The following is a 24374-nucleotide window of genomic DNA, read 5'->3' on the forward strand; positions in this document are numbered from 1 at the left end:
AGGAGCCTCTTCCAGGTCTCCCACGTGGGTGCAGGATCCCAAAGCTTTGGGCCGTCCTCAACTGCTTTCCCAGGCCATAGGCAGAGAGCTGGATGGGAAGCGGAGCTGATGGGATTAGAACCGGTGCCCATATGGGATCCTGGGGCGTGCAAGGGGAGGACCTTAATCACTTGCGCCATCGCGCCGGGCCCAAGAAATTAATTCTTAAGAGATGAACTGAGTGGTATCCTTGGAGATAATACAGCAAACAAACAAAGGAGGGGATGTGTTTGGATGGAATCATTCACAGGGGTTGACCAGATGTAGTTTGATAGTCTGACTGAAAACGTTTGGAAAATACAATAATCAACTTCAGACCAATTACCAAATTAGAAAGAGAAAACAACAGGATGTGGGGGCTGGAAGCCCAGATGTGGGAAAGGCAGGTCTGGATTCAGTTATACTTGCCTCGATGTCCTTGGCCAGTTTCTGCCAGAGTGCTTGATCCTTCCCATAGCACAAGAAGCTGTGTGTATATATAGTATAATCCTGGCCATAGAGGCGAAACTGCAAAGAGTTGTCTGGGGACTCGACAGGTTCCATTTTGGGGGGCACAAAAGTGATCTGTGTAGAGGCTCCCCCAAGGTCCAAAGCTCCATAGGTTTCTTGTTGATAGCTTCCCTGTGCAAACAGGCCGTACCAATTTGATTTCTGAAAGAGAGCACAGTCACCAGTGCTAGCAGTTTCTTGACATCCTGCTTTCAATACTATTTCTTGGACTCAGGAACTTCCTAAAGCAAAGAAGCAGGGGCATAAATGTGAGACAAGCTTACTGGAGGTTTCTGAGTCTGCATAACCTCAGCAGCAAGAAAAAAGGCTTCAAAGAGAGCTCAGAAGGCAGCAGCATAACTAATGTGTCTAGTAGTGCCACGCAGTATCTCGTCTCATGCCAGACAGACACAAATTAACTATCATCTGGGAGTCTAAAATAGAAATAACAATACAACCTCATACTGTTGTTCTGAGGAGGAAGTCAAACAGCATAGGAAAAGTGCTTGGAATAGCACAAGACACACAAGAGTACCAGTCAAATATGAGCAATTTTTATTCTGTAATGATAAAACTTGACATTCATCTATGTGCCCTTAAAGCATATTTATATCTTCCTGTCCTCATAGTATTAAGTTCCCATAAAAAGAATTAGGCGTCTAGTGAACCCTACAAACATGGGAGTACATTCTTTCACTCAGTCATCTACCATTCATTCTAGCAAGTAGCCCAAGTCCTCCCTAAGATACTCAGTGGCATTGTCCCATAAGAAGCTAATTCCAAGGGTGCTATGAGTTATTCACCTTAATGAATTTTTCCATAAGATAATTGATAGTAATCCAGCCATAAGCACCTTCCTCTTGGCCAGTGATGATCCGGGCACCCTGGAAGTCGAAAGGGTAGCTGCTGAGGGTTGTCGATATCACATCCAGGATCTTATCTGCAATAGCTTCATTTTCCATCCTACACAAAGGAAGAGCTGAAGCTATTATTTTTGTTTGCATAATTGTACCCACTTCAGCTAGAATGTCTACTCAATGAAAGGAGCTTAAGCAACACACTAGAATAAGCAGAGAGGTGGGGCTCCTGTATGTGGCTGTCAGAGGAACACTCCTTTTAGATGAGGCACAGGCAATACTTTGACACATACCTCTCTTTCAGAATCCAAATATTTCTGATCCTTATGTAGATTGGTTTTCATAAAACACCATTTTTACTCTGTTTTCTTGCTCAAATGACAACAGTTCAAAAAATTACTTTGGTGGTGCTAATAACCAGTATTATTTTATCACCACTCCCAGCAGCGATGTGTGCCATATTAGACATTATTAGTGACTCCTAAATGACTGAACAGCTCTCTGGAGCTTTCTTATGGGGGCTCTGATAGAAATAAAGTAGCAAATGACCTCATGCTGGTACTCAACCTTCTCTGCTGCCAGATTCGAGAAATCCTGATATTACACCCTGATTCTTGGTTCTGTTTTAGGCCTTACGACCTAAAGAATGAGTCTTTCAGGATTGTGATAATATGGAATGAAGCTGACTTCCAAAATCTAGGCTATACAACACTGAGGGCTTCGGGATGACAGGATGCTACTTAAAACTTCATCAGAACCCTGTAACCTCTTGTCTAATTGTCTTCCATACTTGTTGCCTGCCTTTGTTTTAGCTTTAGCTTTCCTCCCTCAGTTCACTACAGTACCACCAGTTGTGTAATACACTTTAATGGCTTCTGCACTAGCTTCTAGCCAACCCCCAAATTCCTAGCAAGGCCATAATGTACTTTTGATCTGAACCCAGTCTTCCTAGAATCCCACACAGGATGCTGGCTCTGCCACTTAATAGGAATGTGACTTTAGGCCTGTTAATAATATGTAAGTTACAGATTTCTTATCTGGTTAATAACAGTCAGTAAATTTTTTTTTCACAGAGTTGTGTGATGATTAAACAGCTGCTTGGAATAGTGCCAAGAGCGAAGCAAGGACTGAATGATTATGAGCTGTTACTGTTGCTATGATTTTATAAAGTGCACTATTTTCTTCTATATATGTAGAACTACTTACAGTCCTTGAATATGCCCTGGTCTTTTATGCCTCCCTGATTTTGGACATTCATTAGAATGCAAGTTCCATGAAGGAAGGGACATTGTACTCTCATAGCTGTCACTACAGTACTTAAAATAGTTTGATGACACATAGTAGATGAAGAAGTGTTGGTTGTTGGATGCATTCTATCTTCTCTGCCTGTAATGCCCTCTGCCAACGCCCAACTTAGCCTCTGTGATTAGCTTATGTACTCTCCCCTCTGATAAGTTTTCAGCTCTCCTTTCATTCTAGGAAGTTCTAAATATGAGCTTTCCTCTAATGAAGATTTAATCAGGGCATGCATTTGGAAAAGTAGTTGCCATTTGATACACTTGTGTCCCGTAACAAAGTGCCTGGGTCAAGTCCTGGTCCTGGTGACAGTTCAAGTGTTTGAGTCCTAGAAATCCACATGGAAGTTCCTAACTGAATTCCAGACTCCAAACCTCAGACTGACCTAGCTCTGGCTGTTGTAGGCATTGGGGAATGAATAAGCAGATGAATCTCTTTTTGTCTCTCTTTGTCTCTTTGTCTCTCTGCCTTTCAAATAAAATTAAAATTAATAAATAACAATTTAAAAAACAAAGCTGATGCAAGATGATCACCTTGTATAGAAAATCTCATTTCCTTAAAGGACAAATCATCTGCTTCTAAGTCAAAGAGTAGGCACTCATTACACACTGAATGAATAGAAGGATGAACAAGAGACATAGCGCACATCAGGCATCCGTAAACATGTGCTCCTTGTGGTTCTTTGTCTTGAGATTTCTGCTGAGTGTCTTCAGTTCCTCCTTCTCTCAAGATGTTGATTGCTCAATCTGTAGCCCCAGATTTCAGTGTATGTATTTTCAGTCATCCTTGCCTGAGGCTTGTTCCCCATTGAATTCCTCATAGGAAGATAGACAAGAGCTCTTTTGTTTTCACTTGCAATCACATCATTTTACATAATAAAGGTTGGGGAGTTTTACTTGCCCATTGAAATTTTCTTTCCTAGATAGGGACTTTGGGATGTGTAGAAGTTGGGGTGTTATAGGAAATCTTTTAAAGATTTATTTTTATTATTTTTCTTATTGGAAAGGCAGATGTACAGAGAGGAGAGACAGAGAGGAAGATCTTCCATCCGAGGAAATCTGTCCCTCGCCCATTGCTTCAGAGGCTCTGGAGCCGCTTAACTTCCGGCCACTCTTCAGCCCTATATGCTGTTGTACCTGAGCAACCGCATGCCTGCTGTAGCTCCCAGGTAAACAGGTGTCTCTGGGTGCTGGGATGATGGAATCACTTCCTTGGCTCTTTCCATGCATTCAGACAGGTAATTTTCTATTTCATCTAATTTATGGGCATATTTTGAGATTCCAGGACCTAGGGAAAGAGATAGAAAATACTGATGATCTTTAAAAAATTTACTTTGCCAATGTTAAAACAAAGTATGGTGCTTTCTGAGATAACACAAGAAAGCAGTTTCCTGATATGATATATATTGGGTTTTCATACTAAAAAGTAACTCATTGGCCCTAACTTGGGTGCAGCTTAATTTTCTAACCTCATGATGCATCTGTCCAATGTTTAACAGGTTTGCCACTGGATGGCGCAATTTCATTTTCAGTTGCACAGCATTCTCGTTTTTAAAGGGGGATCTCACACATGGCATCTTAAAAAAGTTCATGCAAAATGTGTTATGAAAAAAACTCATAATTACTGTACCACAGTGAAAGCCTTTAGATGCTTCTGATGTTTCGTTACAAAGTTGTAATTAAAAATACAATTTCTTAGATGACCTAACATGACATTTCAAACAAAAAATAAGCACCAGACACATTAACTTGTTGAAAAGACAGATCATCATTAAATAGCTATGTGATCCTGACCAGTTCCCTAAAGCCTTTGAAATACAGAAGTTAAAAGGAACTTCTTTTGTTTCTTCTTCCTTTGTTAAAAGAAACAGTAATAAAATCTATGTTCCCTCAGTGACTTTTCCACTCCAATACTATTCATCCTAGTAAAACTGTTTTTGCAGTTTTAGAGCAAAACTAACTGTTGCTATGGAGAGCACTGGAGCCAAGATTACCTAAGTTTTTGGAGGTTAACATTCAACATTTTCATCTCACATTTAAGTAAATATCACACTGTCAGGATTTTACAGCAAGTACTTGCGCTAAAGAAAACTATGTAAATAAATTATCCACGTCATTCAGAGGTTTCATTGACCATCATGAAAAAAATTAATTCCTGAGTTTCAGTTAAAAATTTTTGGCTTTAAGTATTTGATTAACTAGACAATTCTTTTCAAAGTGGAATATTGTACATTTGTTAAGCCAAATACTAAAGAGATGAGTCTCAGAAGAAAGACATCTGCTGATTTAAAAAAAAACAAACTTTTAAAAATAGAAGGCAGTGGAATAAATATAAAGGGTATGCAGGAACTCCCAAAAGTTCATGGAAAAATAAAATTAATAATGATATAAATTTCCATGAATATTTTTAAGCTCCCTTGTAAAACCAATAAAAGCAGGAATTTGGACTTTAGTATAGTGGTTAAATCAGTACCTGTTAGCTGAATGCTTGGGTTCTAAATCTGGCTCCACTCTAATTCTAGCTTCCTGCAAATGCATACCCTGGTATGGCAGGTGATGGCTGAGGTAGTCACATCTCTGCAATCCACATGGGAGACCCAGATTGAGTCCCTGGCTCCTGATTTCAGCCTGGCACAGCCTTGGCTGTTGTGGACATTCAGTAGAATGAACCAGGGGATGGGAGATATGTCTGTCTCTCTGCCTTTTAAAGAAATAAATAAAATTTTAAATACCAGAATATGGTCTCAGTATTAATGGAACCAAAGTATCAGGATATTAGGCTACTGGGTAAAATGCTTGCTTTCTATTACTTTCTTGACAAACCACAAAAATTAGTGGACTAAAACAGGTCCCTGAATTAAAAGTCAGTTGTCTTCTGGGACCTTGGCTGCCTGTCTGAATAAAAATTAAAAGTGGGTTCCTACCTTAAAGTGCCAAAAGAGGAGTGGCATTTAGTCTGGCAGTTAGGTTGTCCACGTCCCACATCTCATACCTAGATTTGGTTCCAGTTCCGACTCTTGACTCCAGCTTCCCACCAATACACACTCTGAGGAAGCAGCAGTGACTACAGTAATTTCATTTCTGTCATGCAAATGAAAGGCTTGGATTGCAGCTACCTCCAGCCCTGGTCTAGCCCCATCCATTGTAGGTATTTGAGGAGTCAATCAGCAAATGGGAACTCTGCCTCTCTCTCTCTCTTGCTCCGCCCACCCCACTTTTCTCCTTCTCTTTTTCTCTCTGTTTCAAAAAACTCAAAAAAGAAAAAAAAGAACCATAAGAGATTAAGGTCAAAGAGATTATGGTGCCACGTGGCAATGTCTGGTACTTGGGTGCTAGATGGGGGAGTGTAAGAAAGCTTGAACTGTCAACAACTCCAACTTGCATTGTCATCTCGAAAGAAAACTAATTAGAAAGAAAATGTATAATGCTTCAAGGCAGCAAAAGGCCTACAGTGCAGTTAGGACTAGATTCCTCTTTGGGTTCTTGTTCTCTGCTATTTCAAACACTAATTCTACAAGATTTCATTTCTTTCTTGGTGAAACAAGATTTAACTGGTACACAGGACTTTTTTTTTTAACCCTAATAGTTTATAATTTGTTTTTTCCTGTATACACGGAGGATAAAGACCTTCAAAATGTTCTTCCCAGCCACAGAGAAGAGTGCAGAGATTAAGAGAGAAGAGATGCCATCGATCAGCTGCCATAGCATCACTTGTGCACTTGCTGGAAATGTACTTTCTCAGGCCTTGTCCTACATCTACAGACTTAGAAATTGGAGAGGGACACAGCATGAGCAAACCATACAAGTAGTTCTGACAGTGTCATGCTGGAGAACTACTGGGATATGGGTTTGAAATAAGGTATACCTTGCTTTGAACCCCAGCCCCCTCATTTATTTAGCTGAAGTTTCCTCAGACAAGTGACATAACCTCTCTCAGTCTTGGTGTCTTCATATTTAAAAACTGGGAACAACAGAGTTGGCATGGTGTTACACTATCATTTATGACATCAATATCTCTATGGGAGTGTCAGCTCAAGTTCTAGGTGCTCTGCTGCCAATCCAGGTACCTGCTAATGTGCCTAGAAAAGTGACAGATGATGGCACAAGTAACTAAGCCCCTACCACCCACATGGGTCAGGGCTCCTGGCTTCATTTGATCCAGGTCCCAGTCCTTGTAGCCATTTGGGGAGTGAATCAGTAGGGAGAAGAACTCATATTTCTTTTTTTTTTAAGATGTATTTATTCTTTATTAGAAAGTCAGATATACAGAGAGGAGGCGAGACAGAGAGGAAGATCTTTTACTCCTCAAGTGGCCACAATGGCCGGTGCTGCGCCGATCCAAAGCTGGGAACCAGGAACCTCTTCCGAGTCTCCCACACGGGTGCAGGGTCCCAAAGCTTTGGGCCATCCTCAACTACTTTCCCAGGCCACAAGCAGGGAGCTGAATGGGAAGTGGAGCTGCCGGGATTAGAACCAGCACCCTTTTGGGATCCCGGCACATTCAAGGCGAGGACTTTAGCTGCTAGGCCATGCCACCGGGCTCAGAACTTACATTTCTTTTTCTCTCTTTCCATTCCAAACACATTTTTAAACCTCTCTTTTAAAGATTTATTTTTATTATTTTTTTATTGGAAAGGCGGATATACAGAGAGGAGATACAGAGAGGAAGATCTTCCATCCGATGATTCACTCCCCAAGTGAGCCGCAACGGGTCGATACTATGCCGATCCGAAGCCAGGAGCCTCTTCTGGGTCTCCCACGCGGGTGCAGGGTCCCAAAGCTTTGGGCCGTCCTCAACTGCCTTCCCAGGCCACAGGCAGGGAGCTGGAAGGGAAGCGGGGCTGCCGGGATTAGAACCGGCGCCCATATGGGATCCCGGGCGTGCAAGGCGAGGACTTAACCACTTGCGCCACCGCGCCGGGCCCTAAACCTCTCTTTTAAAAAAAATAAATAATTCCTACCTCGAAGGGAGACTTTGAGAATTAAAATCATAAAGTTCAGTCATAATGCATGAGATACAAAAGTGTCCTGGTAATGGGAGCTACTATTACTCAGTTTAAATGTGCTTATTTCAATATTACTTTTTGTAATGATAACCAAGTAATAACAACAGCTCCACTGTTCTTGGCTTCCCACACTGGGGCCTCCTTTTCCTCTTGTGTTCTACCTGCTACATACCTCTCATGTTCTTGTGTCCCAGCATCTCCCTTCATTTTTTATTCATCTTACCTTGTATCTTGCATTCTTCTATTTGATGCACCACCCCTGTGTCATTCATCTTTTCAGCTGGCCACTTATATATATACATGCTTGTGTGAGAAGAGCCTGCATCCAGCACAATCCCATACTGAGGACGAAACAAAAAGTGTTATCAGTATAGCATCATTCTTCCCTATATTTAGCTTCCAAAGCTCCCAATAAGAAGGTGACAAGGACAGTTTTCAAAAACAAAAGGAGGAAGTATTTTAATTTTGAGAGGAGCGATAGACAGGGATGAGAAGAGTTACCCTAACCATAAGATCTGTCATGACCCAATTTCTCTAGAACAGCGCTCTTAACACATAGAAACACTCAGGCCTTGCCTGGGGTGGGGCCCCAGTAGCAGTATTACTGAGCAGCTTGCTAGATGATTCTAATGTGCAACTAAGATTCAGAACCACATGCTCAGGTAGCTAAGACAGCATAGAAGGAAGCCATTGAAATTGTCTACACACTGGAATCACGTGGGAGTTCCAATAGTTGTGAATGATGTGCCCCCTACCCCCACGCACAATAGTGTATTGGAATTTATTTGATTTGATATATAGTCTGGGCTTTGGAATTTTACATGATCCTGTGTGCTTTTAATGTACAAGTTTGGGAACCATGGGGTTAACTCACTGAGAGGCACACAGATAGAATATATATCTTAATCTAAATTTACTTCAGTAAATATGGAGTTTGTTTTAAAGATATAGAAAATACTAAGATCACTAGTTTTTATGTTATGAATATAAATAAAATTTTAATCAACACATTTTAATATGTCATTAAACTTCATGATTTTAGCTCTACAAAGGAGAGAGAAAGAAACAAGGAGAAGGAAAACACACAGCATGAAGAAATGCTGATCAGAAGAGAAAGGGAAAAGACCACAGGCACACATCCTATTCCCAAGCACATGAGGCTGCAGGAAGCATTTGTCTTGATTTATCTGACTTAGCTTTCAGAACGGTACTATAAAGTAGTGCTATTTTTAATCCCTTAAATATAGCTTGCCCAGCACAGAAGCCTAGTAGCTAAAATCCTCGCCTTGCATGCACCAGGATCCCATATGGGTGCCGGTTCATACCTGGCTGCTCTACTTCCCTTCCAGCTGCCTGCTTGTGGTCTGTTAAGGTAGTAGAAGATAGCCCAAAGCCTTGGGACCATGCACCCACATGGGAGACCCAGAAAAATAAATCTTAAAAAAAAAAGCTGCATTTTTCAGTGCCACATGGGTCATGCAGTAACATCAATTTTAACAAGAAGGTTTTTTTATTTTCTTTTTCATCAAACTTTAGCGATGCATTGGTAATTCTATAGAACATTAACTTCATATTAGTGAAGATTTTCGGATTTTCTCCCTGCTGTGGACTGTGTTTTCTGGCTCTGCGGTTAAGGGGATATATAACAGAAGTGTAGCAGAGACTGATTTTTCCAGATGTGGAGACATAATGCAATATGTCTCTCTGCATCCAGACCAGACATGGGCTCCCAGTGAAACAGTTGAAAATATTCTGACAGTAGGATGTTATACTCCCCAGGATTGTGCATGCCTACAATGTCAGGAAACACTTCAATAACAGAATGATGGACTTATGACTGTACATGACACACAAGCAACTGAAGGTAACCATAAATTTATTAGTAATCTTTAAGAAATTCTAACGTCTTTAGCTGAGATTGAAAGAACAAGGAACAGAAGCTAATTCATTTCAATTTTACTGTAAACAAAAAATATTGTCAGCAGGAGTATTTTTTTTTTTAAGACCTTACTGGAGAGTCAGATATACAGAGAGAAGGAGAGACAGAGAGGAAGATCTTCCATCTGCTGATTCACTGCCCAAGAGGCTGCAACAGCCAGAACTGAGCCAATCCAAAGCCAGGAGCCTCTTCAGGGTCTCCCAAGCAGATGCAGGGTCCCAAGGCTTTGGGTCATGCTTGACTGCTTTCCCAGGCCACAAGCAGGGAGCTGAATGGAAAGAGGAGCTGCCGAAATTAGAACCAGCGCCCATATGGGATTCCAGTGTGTTCAAGGCAAGGTCTTTAGCCGTTAGGCCATGCCGCTGGGCCCTAAAAATAAATCTTAACAACAACAAGAGCAAAAAGGCAGAGTGACACAGAAAGGGAGAGACAGAGATTTCCTATCCACTGGTTCACTCTTCAAGTGACTACAGCAGCCAAGGTGGAACCAAGCAGAACCCAGGACCTAGGCACTCGATCTAGGTCTCCCATGTGGGGGATAGGGACTCAAGCACTTGGGCTTCTTCTGCTGATTTTCCAGGTGCATTATCGGGGAGCTGGACTGGAAGCAGGTCAATTAGGACTTGAGCTGGCACTCAGATTTGCGTTGCCAGTATCACAAACAGCAGCGTAACACTGAAACAAAATACTAGCCAACCATGAAATTACTCACACATACACACACGCACACACAATGTTTTTTTAAAAATACACAGAAAACACATATTATGAAAAAAAATCTATGCATGGATATCAAAACCAAAAGAATTTGTACTGTAATACCATTTTCCATGAACTTTTTGAACTGCGTATGTGTCTGTGTACCCTCATACTGTCTTGCCACAGACAGAAGAGGACCTGAATGAGGATTTAAGAAATTTCTGGAGGGCATTAGGAACGGCTGCAAATAGAGCCTGTTGAGTGAGTTTTCAACTTTTTTCCAGAACATGGAGTATCTGTATGTGGATCTTGTGAGGATCCTTGACCCTTCATAACCCCGCAGTGCACCCTGTCATGTTTGGCACAGTGGGGATTCCCACTAGCAACTAGTGCTGCACTTTCAGAAAGAAAAGGGTCTTTAGGCTTGTTTTGGACACAGCAATGAAGCAAACTGCTTGCACTATTCTGCAGCTAGACTTGCAGTGAAAGGTATCCAAGAAATGGCTTAGGTGCTGACCACTGTGAATAGAGGAAACATTGATTGAAAACTGGGCCTTTTGAACTCATGGGAAATCTATCAGGGTAGAGAAAGAAATTCGGGGATTATGCTGTAGAAAATTCTACTGTTCCCTAGCAGGGCCCCTGAATTATCCATGCCAGAAAAATGTTCCAACCAAGCAAACAGCCTTTATCTGGAATCAGGATGTTCTATTCTGTTTAATTTTGTTGACATGAAAGTCACTTTTCCAGAAGCAAAGGAACCAGTGTTGCTTCTATCAGCATGGTTCTCTGAGGACTTACACTCTCTGAGTGAGGTAGTTGAGAAATAAAATCTTTCACTCCATTTTGTTTGGCAAGTGCCTGAGCTTATTATAGGCCAGATATTTTGTTTGGCAAGAGGTAGAACATATTATAACATAGGAGCTGACATTTCACCTTGTGTGTATAGCACATTAGAATGCTAACATGTTGCCAAACATTTGTCTTCTAAAATAGTTTGCATAATAAAAACTGTCATTGCTTAATGTTTAGGAAACAGATAGAGCTGGTTTATCTGAGAGCTTTCAGCTGGAGCATTTGGGAAGTTTGCCTTTCATTGTTATAAGATCTACCCAGAAACCGAGTGGCCATCATCTTTTACTTTCTTTCAACTACCCCAGGATTTTCCAATGCACTTTTTAAAAAAATATATTTATTTATTTTTATTGAAAAGCCAGATTTACAGAGAGAAGGAGATACAGAGAAAAAGATCTTCCATCCACTGGTTCACTCCCCAAGTAGCTACAACAGCTGAAGCTGAGCTGATCTGAAGCCAGAAGCCGGAAGCTTCTTCCAGGTCTCTGATATGGGTGCAAGGTCACAAGGTCTTGGGCCATCTTCTACTTCTTTCCCAGGCCACAAGCAGGGAGCTGGAAGCAAAGTGGAGCAGCTGGGATACAAACCAGTGCCCATATGGGATCCCAGCACATGCAAGAAGACTTTAGCCACTAGGCTACTGTGCTGGGTCCTTCCAGCGCACATTCTAGAGAGCTTGAGGCCTGCAAGATCTCAGCAAACACAATTTTGCAAAGGTTTAGGGGATGCTAGTACTCTCATCTTCTCCAGGGCTCATAATCCAATTAGCTAGTGAAGCTATCAGCAAAGTCTGGTACTAGAGAAACTCAATATTTCCCTTAGCTCACATTTAAAACCCATAGAAGTATGTCCCGCATATTAAAGAAAAGAATCAAAGATTTGGGTTTCAAGAAAGAGATCACATATTGCTTTGTGATCATTTCACTCTTTCCTATATTAACAGTAATCGAAGTTTATAATATATGATCTGTAAAATAAGATATTTAAGATTCTATCTAGATATCACTGTTATTTTGAATTGTTTCCATCCCATGATTCATTCCCCAAGTGGCTGCATTGCCTGGAAATGCACTGATCTGAAGCCAGGAGCCCAGAGCCTCTTCCAGGTCTCCCACACTGGTACAGGGGCCCAAGGGTTTGGGCTGTCCTCAACTGCTTTTCCAGACCACAGCAGGGAGCTGGATGGGAAGCAGGGCCACCAGGATTAGAACCAAAACCAATATAGGATCCCAATGTGTACAAGGTGAGGACTTTAGCCACTAGATTACCACACTGAGCCCTAGATGCTCCTTTTTATAGTACATTTTATATAGTTGTGATTCTAATATGTATATAGTTCTGTTCTCAGTTTTTATTAATATTTAATATTTAAATGTTCCATATTTGTAGGGTCATATACAGTGAGATAATTTGATGCAGTAGCTGTATGCAACATGTAGTGACCAAATAAAATTAGGATAGTTACCATGTCCATCTCCTTAAACGTCTTTGTGGTGTACAGACATCTGGCACACCAGCTGAGACACCGCTTGTGACAGCAGCATCCCATACTGGAATGCTTGAGTTCTGTTTCCAGTTGTTTCTGACTCCAGCTTCCTGCCAGTGTGCCATGGGAAGCAGAAAATGATGGTTCAGGCTATTTAATGCCTCCCATGCCATATCCCACAACTTTTCAGATGCTATGCTCCCATTTTCATGTTTTAAGAAAGTTTTGTACTTCCCTTTTGGTTTCTTCAGTGACCCATTGTTCATTCAACAACATGTTGTTGTTTACTTTCCCATGTATCTGTACTATTTCTAAGGTTTTGTTGCTGATTTTTAGTTTTATCTGTTGTGATCACAAAGATATATAATTTTATTTTACAGTTGTTAAGACTTGTCTTGTGGTTTAATATATAGTCTGTGCTAGAGAATATTCCATGTGCTGAGGAAAAGAGTATGTATTCTGCAGCTGCTGAGAGATGTTTTGTAAATGTATGTTAGCATTTGGTCTGTAGAATAGTTAAACTCCGATTTTTCTTTTTTTCAGCAGTGTTTTATCTGGATGATCTGTACACTGACAAAAGTGAAACGCTGAAGTCCAAATCAACAGTAGTGGTGGACTTCAACATTTCATTTTCACCTGTGTACAGATCATCCTAGTAAAAATGCTAAGAGAAGTCATAGTATTTCTGTTAGTTCCAGCAGTAGCATGGACCAACCAGCAGTTGGCTATATGGTGAAGAGGTGCAGGGGAGCATAACACTGCCCTGTGTACAAGTAGGGGTACAGTAGTAACTGCCATGGGAGAGCCAGCTCCTGGGTACTGCAGCACATACCCTCAGTCCCAGCAGCAGGCCCACAAGTGCCTACAAGGGGAGGCAGTATTGAGGAGTACAAGGCCAGCCCTCATTCCCAGTGCTGACAGGGCCAATGGGCAGCTCGCCATGTGGAAAGTGGTAACCAGAGAGATTAGCTCAGAGGTGATACAGACTGATGAACAGTGGCCAAGGAAGAACACAATGGCAAAAGATTCAGTATTTGTCCTCAGCTCCGGTAGTGACCCAGGCTCATGGGCAGTCAGCTATAGGAAGCACAGGGGGTAGAGAAGCTGGTCCCAAGCCCCAGGCATCAGACCCCAGGCTCCAGGCCGTAAGCAACATTCACTCAGACTTTTGGGTCTCAAGGATTGTAATCCTTGTCTACTGACCCAATTGTCCATTGTAGTGCAATGGGAAGTGGCTACATCTTTAGGCATTGAGAACATACCATAGGAAACTACTCTGATTTTCCTGAGAGGGCTGCTATAAGTGCTAATTTAGGTCCATCCCATCTTTCTGCTTCCCAGTCACCATGTTATCCTTCCTATACATGTAACCTGCTGTGGTCACCACCAATGTCACCAGACTCCAAACCAATGGAGCTGCTAAATTTTGGACTTGTACTTCCAAACTGAGTGTGAACAACATTTTTCTTTTTATAAATTGAGTTGTCTCAAGTGTTCATCGTATTAGTGAAAAGCTGACTAATACAGCTAGTGTAGTAGGTTGTCTGTAGGGACCTACACATGGAGTTATGCAGAAGTTTCTGACCCCGGGAGATTTTATCAATTTGGACAGTGGCTCCCTTTTCAAGGGGGAAGAGAATGTGAGTTAATTCTCCAAAGCAAAGGTGCTCTGTAGACTCCAGGTACTTTCCATAACTGAGTTGCAAATCCATTGTGCTTGTGGAACTGTCCCTTAAGTAGAACTGTCCATGGTGATGCAGCCTGCTGGAAACCACCTGTTCACTATTTCCCTGCAATGAAGACTCTAGCAGACCTCACCTGGAGAGTCAGGGAGACCCTGCCTGTGCACTTTGTTTCTTTTTTGATGCTTTCATTCCGGGTCTCTGTGTTTTACAGGGTTCCATCTCTTGCAGGGTTTTAACATTCTCCATTGGTCGCTTATCTTAAAATGCAGCTATCCATTTGTCACTTTGGTGGTTTTTCGGTGGAAAATCAGGCGAATGTCAGACATTTCTATTTAGTCATCACGAAACTCAGAAACCGCTAAGCTAGTTTTTGATTAATCATATTCTTTAAAGATCATAACTGTTTTTTTGTGAGCTGTGCTGCATGGATAGAAGCAGTGTTTTGAAGATAAACAATAGAAATGATTGATGGTTAATTGAAACTCCAGTGAAGGGGCCCTGGTGGACCTGGAAATGTGACTAGTAACAGACCCTGAGTTCACTGAGACTGGAAGCCATTTGGAGACTGGGAAGACCCATCATCAAGATGGCAATAATTCTATCATACCAAGTTTCAGGCTTGTGGTGAAGTCTCCTTAGATACACAAAGAGATTAATCTAGAGCAGAAGACGGCCTGCTGCCTGGCTGCATGGAAATAGAACTTCTAATCCTCCCTTGGAGTCTCATTCAGAAAACACTCAAAATCATACTTGCCACAAGGTTTCTGTCCAGGGCGTTGGCCCACAAAGCTCTTCACCTGCAATCCCAGTCTTCTCTGACCTCCTTAGGTAAGGTATTATTTTCTTATTAGGAATGGCACTTTCCCTCTAAAGGTACACAGTATGGTTATATTTTTATATTTGCCGTCTGACTGATATCTTTCTTAAACATTAGATTGGAAATCCACATGAGGGCAGTTATTTTGTCTGCAATGGTAATACCCTACTATAAGTTAGGCACAAGGAAAGAACAGATAATTCTTGAATCAAATGAATAAATGAGGAAGATCAGAACAGAATGGTTCTCAAAAAACTTCCAGTCCTAAAACAAGGTTAATATTCAGTCTAACATTGAGTAGTACCACAGAGGCTGGTTTACTTCAGTATACTTAAAATTCCATACTTGGAGCTCGGCATGATGGTGGCTAAATTCTCGCCTTGCATCCATCGGCATCCCATGTGGGTGCCAGTTCATGTCCAGGTTGCTCCATTTCCCTTCCAGCTCCCTGCTTGTGACCTGGGAAAGAAGTAGAAGATGGTCCAAGACCTTAGAACTCTGCACCCATGAGGGAGACCTTGAGGAAGATCCTGGCTCCTGGCTTTGGATCAGCTCAGCTACAGCCATTGTGGTCACGTGGGAAGTGAACCAGCAGACAGAAGATCTTTCTCTCTGTCTCTCCTTTTGTATATATATCTTCTTCTCCAACAACAACAACAAAAAAAAAAACTTTAAAAAAAAAAAGAACTCCACACTTAATACACCAGGTGCTATGGTTTGAGTGTTTTCTTCTGCAAAATACTTATGTTGGAAGTGTAATCCCCCACACAGCAGTACTGAGAGGTAAAGCCTAATGAAAGAGTTTAAGTCATGGATGGATTATCAACTTACTATGGATGGGCTCTGTGGAGTGATCTGTCCATTTTCTGCTCCTTTTTCATGTAAGGAATTCTATTCCTCCTTTTCATAGTGTGTAGTTGTCAGTGTGCCATGTTGGAAGTGAATTCCAGGCCATTACTAGACACCAAACTTGCCAGAATCTTGATCCTGGAATTCCCAACCTCCAGAACCATTAGAACATAAATTTCTCCTTTTCATAAATTTCCTAGTTGGTGGTATCCTGTTAGAGCAGCTCAAACTAACTACAACACCAGTAAGCCAAGACAACAACTATGTTACTGGCTCCCAATGGTTGTACAGATACTTTCTTGAAAGTTCTTGTAGCTTTAATGGTAATTTCAACAGGAACCTCAACAGCCTGTCTCAGTGAACCTGGGTTTATAAACAAAACGTACCCTTTTGAACAGGACTTTAATACTGTATAAACAAATCAGGTTGGCTTCAGAGTTGTCGTAAACATTGAGAGATCATCTTTTCCTTTTTTAATTCTTTAGTTGGCTTTACTGGATCATTAATGCCAACCACTGTTTATGGCCTGCTTTTGCATAAGATTTCCTATTTTAACTATTTTAAGCATACTACAGTTCTGTAATAGTAAATACGTTCACGCTATTGCACAATTATTACTATTTTCCTTGTGTTCTTGTTTTTTCTTTAATCAGACGTTAAGTCCAGTAAAGATAATGTAGATATTTCCACAAGTATTTGCAATTAAAGAATAGAGAATATTCTTCCAAATTCTCCATTAAACATTAATATTTTCATTTTAGCTAAGAAGAGCACTCAAACTCATTTTGAAAAATCAGATGCAAGGGGAAAAGTCATTATTTAGCAACAGTTGGAAATTCTACAAAGTGCCAGCTCAGTGGCCATAACAGACTAAAAGCACAGAGTCCTCCCTAGGAAGTATCTTCAATAAAATGTGTTGATATCTGGCCTCCACTAAGGACTTTTAATGTGCTGGGCACTCTGAACAGTGACCCTTTATATTATTCCAATTAATCCTCAGAACCACCTTCCATATTGCTACTATCTCAATTCTATAGATAAGAAAACTGCAGCAGAGAGAGAAATGTACCTTCCTTAAGTATCAGCTGGAAAATAACAGATGTGAGATTGAAATCAAAGCAACCAAGTCCTTGAGCTGAAGTTCCATGGAAAGGTCAAGCCTTTAATGACCTGTGCTTTGGTACTAGATCAGTCCAATGCCCATGGTTTACTTTTAGGTCAGTTCGTTGCTCGTATGAAGTAGCTTCAATATGAAATGTTCATGATAAAACAAATATGACAACTTACCACGTGCCTATAATCAGGAAGTAGCAAACCACGAAGGCCACAAAGCATAAAGACACTTTTTTCAAGAAAGATTATGTACAATGAGTGACTCTGCAGTAGGATACTCCTATCTTTTTAAATGTAACCATTGCCTATGCAGTATCTAAAGGCAATGGTTAACAGGTTTCTGTAGCATGAGAATACCAGGCTGTGTGTTATGCATAAGTGTTCCTTGGCCCAGCATCCTGCAGGATCTAAGAGTAAAATGGGAACCAGGATTTCAAGAGGATGCTGATGCAGGAATCTGTCTCCCACACTAACAAGCCTTGCTATCATGCTGGTCCTATGCTCTTCACATGTAAGGAGGAAGCAGTTTTATTTGTTCAAGATGTTCATTCTAGTCACTGAATCAACAAACATCTCTGAAGCTACTATCCAAATCAGATGCTGTTCTGGTTGCTATTTAACCTTTATTTTTTGATTATCTGATTAATGATGATTTCCCTCACTAGAGTATACAAGCTCAATCAAGATTGGACTTGGCAAATAAGCATTTAACTTGGTGGTTAAATGTGCACACCCCACATCTGAGTGCTTTGATTTGATTCCTGGCTCTGGCCCCTGTTAATGCAAGCTCTGGTAGACAGTGGTGGTGGGAGAGTGAATGAGTCCTTGACATTCATGTGAGAGACCTGGTTTGTGTTCCTGTCTCCTGATTCTGACCTTGGCCAGCCCTAACCAATGCACCATTGCAGGTATCCGGGAATTGAATCAGAATAAAAGAACTGTGTGTGTGTGTGTGTGTGTGTGTGTGTGTGTGTGTGTGTGTGTGTGTATCTAATAAATAATAATAATAATAATAAGAGTAGGCTTTACAAATATTGCTCACTGCTGTATCCTCCGGGCTCAAAATAAACAAGTGCTTAATCACTATCAAATGAATAAATGTAGTGGATGAATCAAATACATGCAAAGACCAATGGAACTCAGTCCCTGTTCTCAGCATGAGTTGAGACAAGGAGACACATGAGTAAGCAGTGATTATATTGAACCCAAATGGAGCCAGGCAATAAGATGACAAGAGTAGATCATTAGCATTGATACTGACCTGAATGGATGAGAAGAGGGCAAGTCAGGTAAGTGTGAATTTCCCATTGGGGCAGGGAAAAAGCAGAAGCTATCACTCATTGAGTTTGCATTGTTGGTCAAGGCTTCTGATCTACAATCACATTTGTAGTTGCTTTATTTATCTCACTTAATTCTCACAACCGACAGTTTACTATAAGCAGAGAAACTGAGAAACAGATAAATTGTTAGATGACAAGAATAGGGCTGAGGTTTAGTCCCTGGTGTTGTGAGTCCATGGCTCATGGTGCTGTAGGGTAGGCAGGATAATTTCCCTACCTGAGGACAAGGATAATGGTTCAGAGGGGAGAGAAACAGCTAAAAGTCTTTGAAGTTGTGCCAGCAGAGACTTGGTGCTACCACCATCTTGGAAAAGAAGCTTTTTGTTACCATTGCAGTTCCAGGGTGTCCCACCTTGATATTAAAACGTTCTTGAAAAATCTGGTCAACCCAAGTGATGTTCAAATTGTGCTTCACTCACTCCCAGACAGTGCTTTAATTCTGGTCTCCTGTGCCTTGCCTGTGCCCAGCGGGATCATCTTAGCTGGTCACCCTTCCTCTACTGCTCTCCAGCCAAGGGCAATCTTAGGAGCACAAACTTGTAACATCTCCCTGTTTGACATCCCTCAAAGTGATATTTTTCAATCATGAATACTCACTAGAACCACACCTATGTCTGGGTTTTACCTTCATCTCCAGAATGAACTAGTTGACCTTGGATTTTTTTTAAATGAGTAGCTTTTTTTTTTTAATCAAAGATTTATTTTTTGTTTTTAATGGAAGGTTAGATACACAAAGAGGAGGAGAGACAGAGAGGAAGATCTTCTTTCCATTGATTTACTCCCCAAGCGGCCGCAATGGCAATAGCTGAACCAATCTGAAGCCAGGAGCCTGGAGCCTCTTCTGAGTCTCCCATGGTTGCAGGGTCCCAAGGTTTTGGCCCGTCTTTGCTTTCCCAGGCCACAAGCAGGGAGCTGGATGGGAAGCAGGGCTGCCAGGATTAGAACCAGCACCCATATGGGATCCCGGTGCTTGCTAGGCAAGGGCTTCAACCACTAGGCTACCATGCTGGGTCCTGACCTTGGATGTTATCTAGACATTAGTACTTTTTTAAGGGTTATTTTTATCTGAAGGCAAATTTGCAAAGAGAAGGAGCAACAGAGAGTCTTCCAGCTGTTGGCCCACTTCCCATCTGGCTGCAATGGCCACACCTGACATCAGCTAAAGCTGGGAGCCAAGAGCTTCTTTCTGGGCTCCTACATGGGTGCAGGTGCAAGCACTTGAGCTATCCTCTGCTGCTTTCTGAAGCAATAAGCAGGGGGCCAGATCGGAAATGGAGCAGCTGGGGCATGAATCAGTGCCCATATAGAAAGGCCTAGCCTATATACCACCGTACCTGCCCCAAGACATTAGTAGTTTTTAGAAATGCCCTATGGAAGAAACTTCCTTGGAAGTATGAGCACTGTGATAGCTGAATGAATGCCCACTTTTGAGCTGGGCACACCGTGCTCAGACTTTGAGCTCATCTCCCTACCATTCTTTCCAGCCTTCATGGTAAACAGCCATATCCACAGCTGCTGATTTCCCAAAGACCACTTGCAATTCCAAACTGCCACTGTCTAACACACAGAGTAGCTTTTGTTTGGAATGTGTCCTACCAGGCCTTGTAGCCAAGTTCTTCTGTTCCTTAAGACCTGGCTTCAAGGCCACTTCCTCTGAATTCTTTGTGTGATCAGACATGGTGCGTTTGTTCTCCAGACTTCCTAATTCATTCTCTCTCTCTTTCTCTCTCGCTTTCCTACAAAAAGCAATAGGTGCAGTGATACTTTGGATACCTCCTGTGGCCACTTCACATTTTCCTGGATAGCTTTTACTTTCATTCCAGCAGTCTGGTCTCTGTTTTTGCCCAGGCCTTTCTGTCCTGTTTCCTAGTAGGCCGGCCATATGTGGTACTGACATAACCCCTCTGACATATGCACAAGCCTGCAAGTGCCAGAGACATTTATCTCTGAAAGGGGCGTTCCTTGACCAACAATGAGTGAGAACCAGGGGGTAAATCCCTCAGGGAAACAGTCCTGAGGCTCATTTTCCATAGCTCTTCAGAAGGGCACCACTAAATTAAGCCTCAATTACCCAATGTGGTAATTTGATCCTGACTAGCTCTTTGGGTGGCTTTTCCCTCTTTCTGTTTCCTTGGGATCACTTCCCAAAATAAACATCCTGCATGTATTTACTGTTAGCAGCATGTGTTGTTTGTAAAAACTCAATAAGACAAATAGGAAAAAAAGCCCATTATTGGCTTTTTGGTCAGAAAACTCAGTTCTAGTCTTAGCACCATCTCCACCTGGGATAAGAGAACCCCTAAGACTCTTGTTATCTATAAAATAGGAGTAACCTTTCATTCCAGCATTCTGGGAAGGAAGAAACAGCAAAAATATATATGGAAATTATTTATATTTATTATTCACAGGCTATAAAATATTATCTTATCTTTACACTTTGCGACACATTCCTTCACTGTCCAAATCTTTAGATGACAGAATTCATCATGACTCACTTTGGACCCTCTAATCTTGTCAGCAAGAAGTTCCCCTCCTAGATGACCTCATTCCTTGCTAAAGCTTCAGGGCATCAGAGACAAAACCTTGAACAGATGTGTGTTAATAAGAGTAGCCACTAACCAGCTGCCAAGCATGTGACAAGTATAACTGAAACATGCTATTAGCTCAGAATTGTACTGGAATCTGAAGTCAGTTTGGAAAAAAGATTGTAATGTCTCATTAATAATTTACTTGGGTGAAGCACTGAAGCAATATTCTAGATGCATATTACATAAAGTATTAAAATTAATTTAGCTTCTTTCCTTCTACTTTTTTTAATGTGGCTCTTGGAAGATTTAAAACATGGCTGAGCCTGCATAATACATCTACTGGGCAGTGGAGTAGCTCGGACAGGGATTGATGCCTAAATGGAATGCCACTGCTTGCAGCCAGAAGATTAGCATATTATACTACCATCCCAGCCCCAAACCCTCTATGTTGTACTCAACATGTACATTCTTTTTCTTGTCATTATTCCCTAAACAATATAGAATACCAGTTATGAACATGCCACTTACATTGTACTGGATATTATAATCTAGAGATATCCTGAAGTATATGAGAGGATATTCATGGAATTATATTATATTAAAAAACACCGTTTAACTTTTTATAACATTTTGGTATCTTTTAAAATTTATTTAATTTTATTGGAAAGGCAGATCTACAGAGGGAGATACAGAAAGAAAAATCTTCCATCCGCTGGTTCACTTCCCAAGTGGCCACAACGGCTAGAGCTGAGCCAATCTGAAGCCAGGAACCTGGAGCCTCTTCTGGGTCTGAGCCATGGGTACAGGGTCCCAAGGCTTTGGGCCATGCTTGACTGCTTTCCCAGGCCACAAGCAGGGAGATGGATGGGAAGTGGAGCAGCTAGGACACAAACTGGCAACCATATGGGATCCCAGCATGTGCAAGGTGAGGATTTAGGCACTGAGTCATCACTCCAGGCCCAACATTTTGGTATCTACAGGATATTTTATGGAACCAATTACCTGTGGGAATCAAGGACAACTATACATATATTCCAACAAATTACTCAAGAAGTTTGATCGACCATGATAATTTGGGATAATCCTGGTACTAAGTTACAGTTTACACAAGAAAAAGTGTCAGGGTGAGTGTTGTGAAGCAGTGATTAAGCCACTACTTGGAACTCAGCTGTATCCCATGTTAGAGTGCTTGGCTTGAGTCCTGTTTACTCTGCTTCTGAACCAATTTCCCCCTACTGCATGTAGGAGGCAGCAGAGGAGGACAAAAGTACTTGGGTTCCTGCCACTGCAAGGGAGAGCAAGTTAAAGTTCCTGACTCCTGGTTCCAAGCTGGCCTAACCCTAGATGTTGCTGACATTTGAAAAATGAAACATCAGACGGGAGAGCTCTCTTTTTATCTTCTTTCTCTCTTATTATTCTGCCTTTCACATAAGTGAATCTTGTTGCAAAGTCTCATTCTTTTGTTCCTTCTCAGATTTTACAAAATGTTTATCCCATTCATTAAGCTTAGTTTTAAATTATTTTAGAGCTGTTGTGTTAGAGAATCCTCTAAAGTAGCAATTTCCAACAGATCTTTCTGCAGTGATATGAATGTTATATATTTGTACTGTCCAATATAGCAGCTGTTAGCTACAGTGGCTGTTGAGTTCTTAAAACACAGCTATGTACGACTAGAAATTTTTAGTTTAGTTTTAATTAGCATAAATTGAAAGATCTTCATAGTAGCCACCAAGTTGAACAGCACAGCTTACACCTGTCACCAGGAAACAAGTTCCTAAAATCTGTCACTCCCAAAACAACTGGATGTCAAGAATCTTACTAAAAATAAGGAATAACTTCAACAAATGACTTGTTTTTACACATTGAAGTTATCTTTGTGCAAAATATATTAGTGACATTACCATCAAGATGCCAGTGGCTACTTCTCAAATACTCATAGCTTTTATTTAAAGAATGTCAAAGATCTTGTTTCATTTTGCCAGGCCATAACAATAGAAGCACAACAGACTTGAAGAAAACCACTGTGAACAAGAGAAGGGCATCCATGACCACAAATATTCATTGGAAACACAGAGCTCCAATCTGTCATGGATTTTGCCTCCTAGGCAGTCTCTCTCTCCAGTGATGCAATTCTGACCTACATGCTAAAAGGTCAAATCAAAAGGCACCCATGTACTTTCAGAGCTGGTAAACAAAGAGCAGAATCATGGGGCTTCAAGTGCGAGTGAAGTTTTGCCAGGAGAACCAACATCACTTAACTTTAGAAGGCAAGAAACCATTGGCAATGAGTTAGCATCAGTTTTCTGATTTGACAAAGGGGCTGCTGTGCATAACTCCACTGGGTTGAACTTGATACCACAAAAGGATGCCTATGTAATACCCACGCCTCTGCTGTACAGCAACTGATCTGGGTAGGTGGCAAAAGGCTCAGAGACCCAGCTTATACATCCTTATATTGAAGCTCACAGCTCATCATCTTCAAATGCAAGAGGACTTCCTCTCATACATTCTTATTTTCCTGTGCGCGCACACACACACACACACACACACACACACACAAATTTGACCTACCTTAGCATTTTCTGGCAAAGGTTTGTGCTGGGATATCCCCACAGCAATCAAAGCTACAACAGCCATGATAGAGGAAAAGCCAAGGATGGCCAAGATATTTTTGCGACAAAATCTCTTAAATTCAAAACCTAAAACAAAGAAAAAGAAAATGTCAACACAAGTCAACGTTCATTTCCCTCCCCTTTCTGTGTGGCTTTGTGATGGCTGTCTGGAGACATTAGAAACAAATAATAGCCCATCACTGTCCAGGAATTACTTGAAAAATAATTGGTAAATAATTCAAACAAAAAGATATTTTCACTGTGTTCAAAGTGAAGGTTGAATTGGTGGCTATGGCAAGAATAGTGGACAAAACTAGGTCAGTGATTAGTATGAAAGGATGAAAAGAAAGAGTCTCAAGTTGGGAGTTTGTTTATAAATCATCCAGATTTATCAATATTGTTGCAGAGAGATCACCCTGGACACTAGTGTAAGATGTTAGGAGGAGTCTTTATTGCTGAAGCTTGGCGACAGCAGCTCCTGCTGCACTCCGAAGCATTGCACTGAGTGGTACAAGTCAGGGGCTTTTAAGCATCCTTCAATTAGTTTGAGAGGCACACAGTACAAAGTTTGAGCATGTAGTACAAAACTTGTAATTAACTTAAACGACAGAAGACTGGAAGGGAGAGGTCAGAGCCACTGAGGGCTTCCCCTGAGGCTAATTTATTTAAACTTGAATGGAAGAAGGCAAGAGGCATAGAGCACCCAGAGCTTCTGAGGCCCATTTCCATACACTTACTTAACCTTCCATTAACTCATCTTGCCTG

General features: G+C 41.3%; 1 protein-coding gene across 1 annotated transcript in view; it reads right to left on the bottom strand.

Annotated features, from left to right (window-relative positions):
* ENTPD1 (ectonucleoside triphosphate diphosphohydrolase 1) overlaps window positions 1-24374 on the bottom strand; it is an 89510-nt gene that overhangs the window by 9313 nt on the left and 55823 nt on the right. Inside the window, exons 2-6 of the mRNA XM_040992408.1 lie at window positions 23569-23696; window positions 7910-8027; window positions 3818-3968; window positions 1332-1491; window positions 448-690 (exon numbers count right to left, since the gene is read on the bottom strand). Of these exons, the coding sequence (XP_040848342.1) occupies window positions 448-690; window positions 1332-1491; window positions 3818-3968; window positions 7910-8027; window positions 23569-23696 (800 nt within the window). The remainder of the gene's footprint in view (window positions 1-447; window positions 691-1331; window positions 1492-3817; window positions 3969-7909; window positions 8028-23568; window positions 23697-24374) is intronic.

Source organism: Ochotona curzoniae, unplaced genomic scaffold (assembly GCF_017591425.1).
Source record: "Ochotona curzoniae isolate NIBS_2020 unplaced genomic scaffold, NIBS_Ocur_1.0 contig_66, whole genome shotgun sequence".
In the NCBI taxonomy this organism is placed as follows: Eukaryota; Metazoa; Chordata; class Mammalia; order Lagomorpha; family Ochotonidae; genus Ochotona; species Ochotona curzoniae.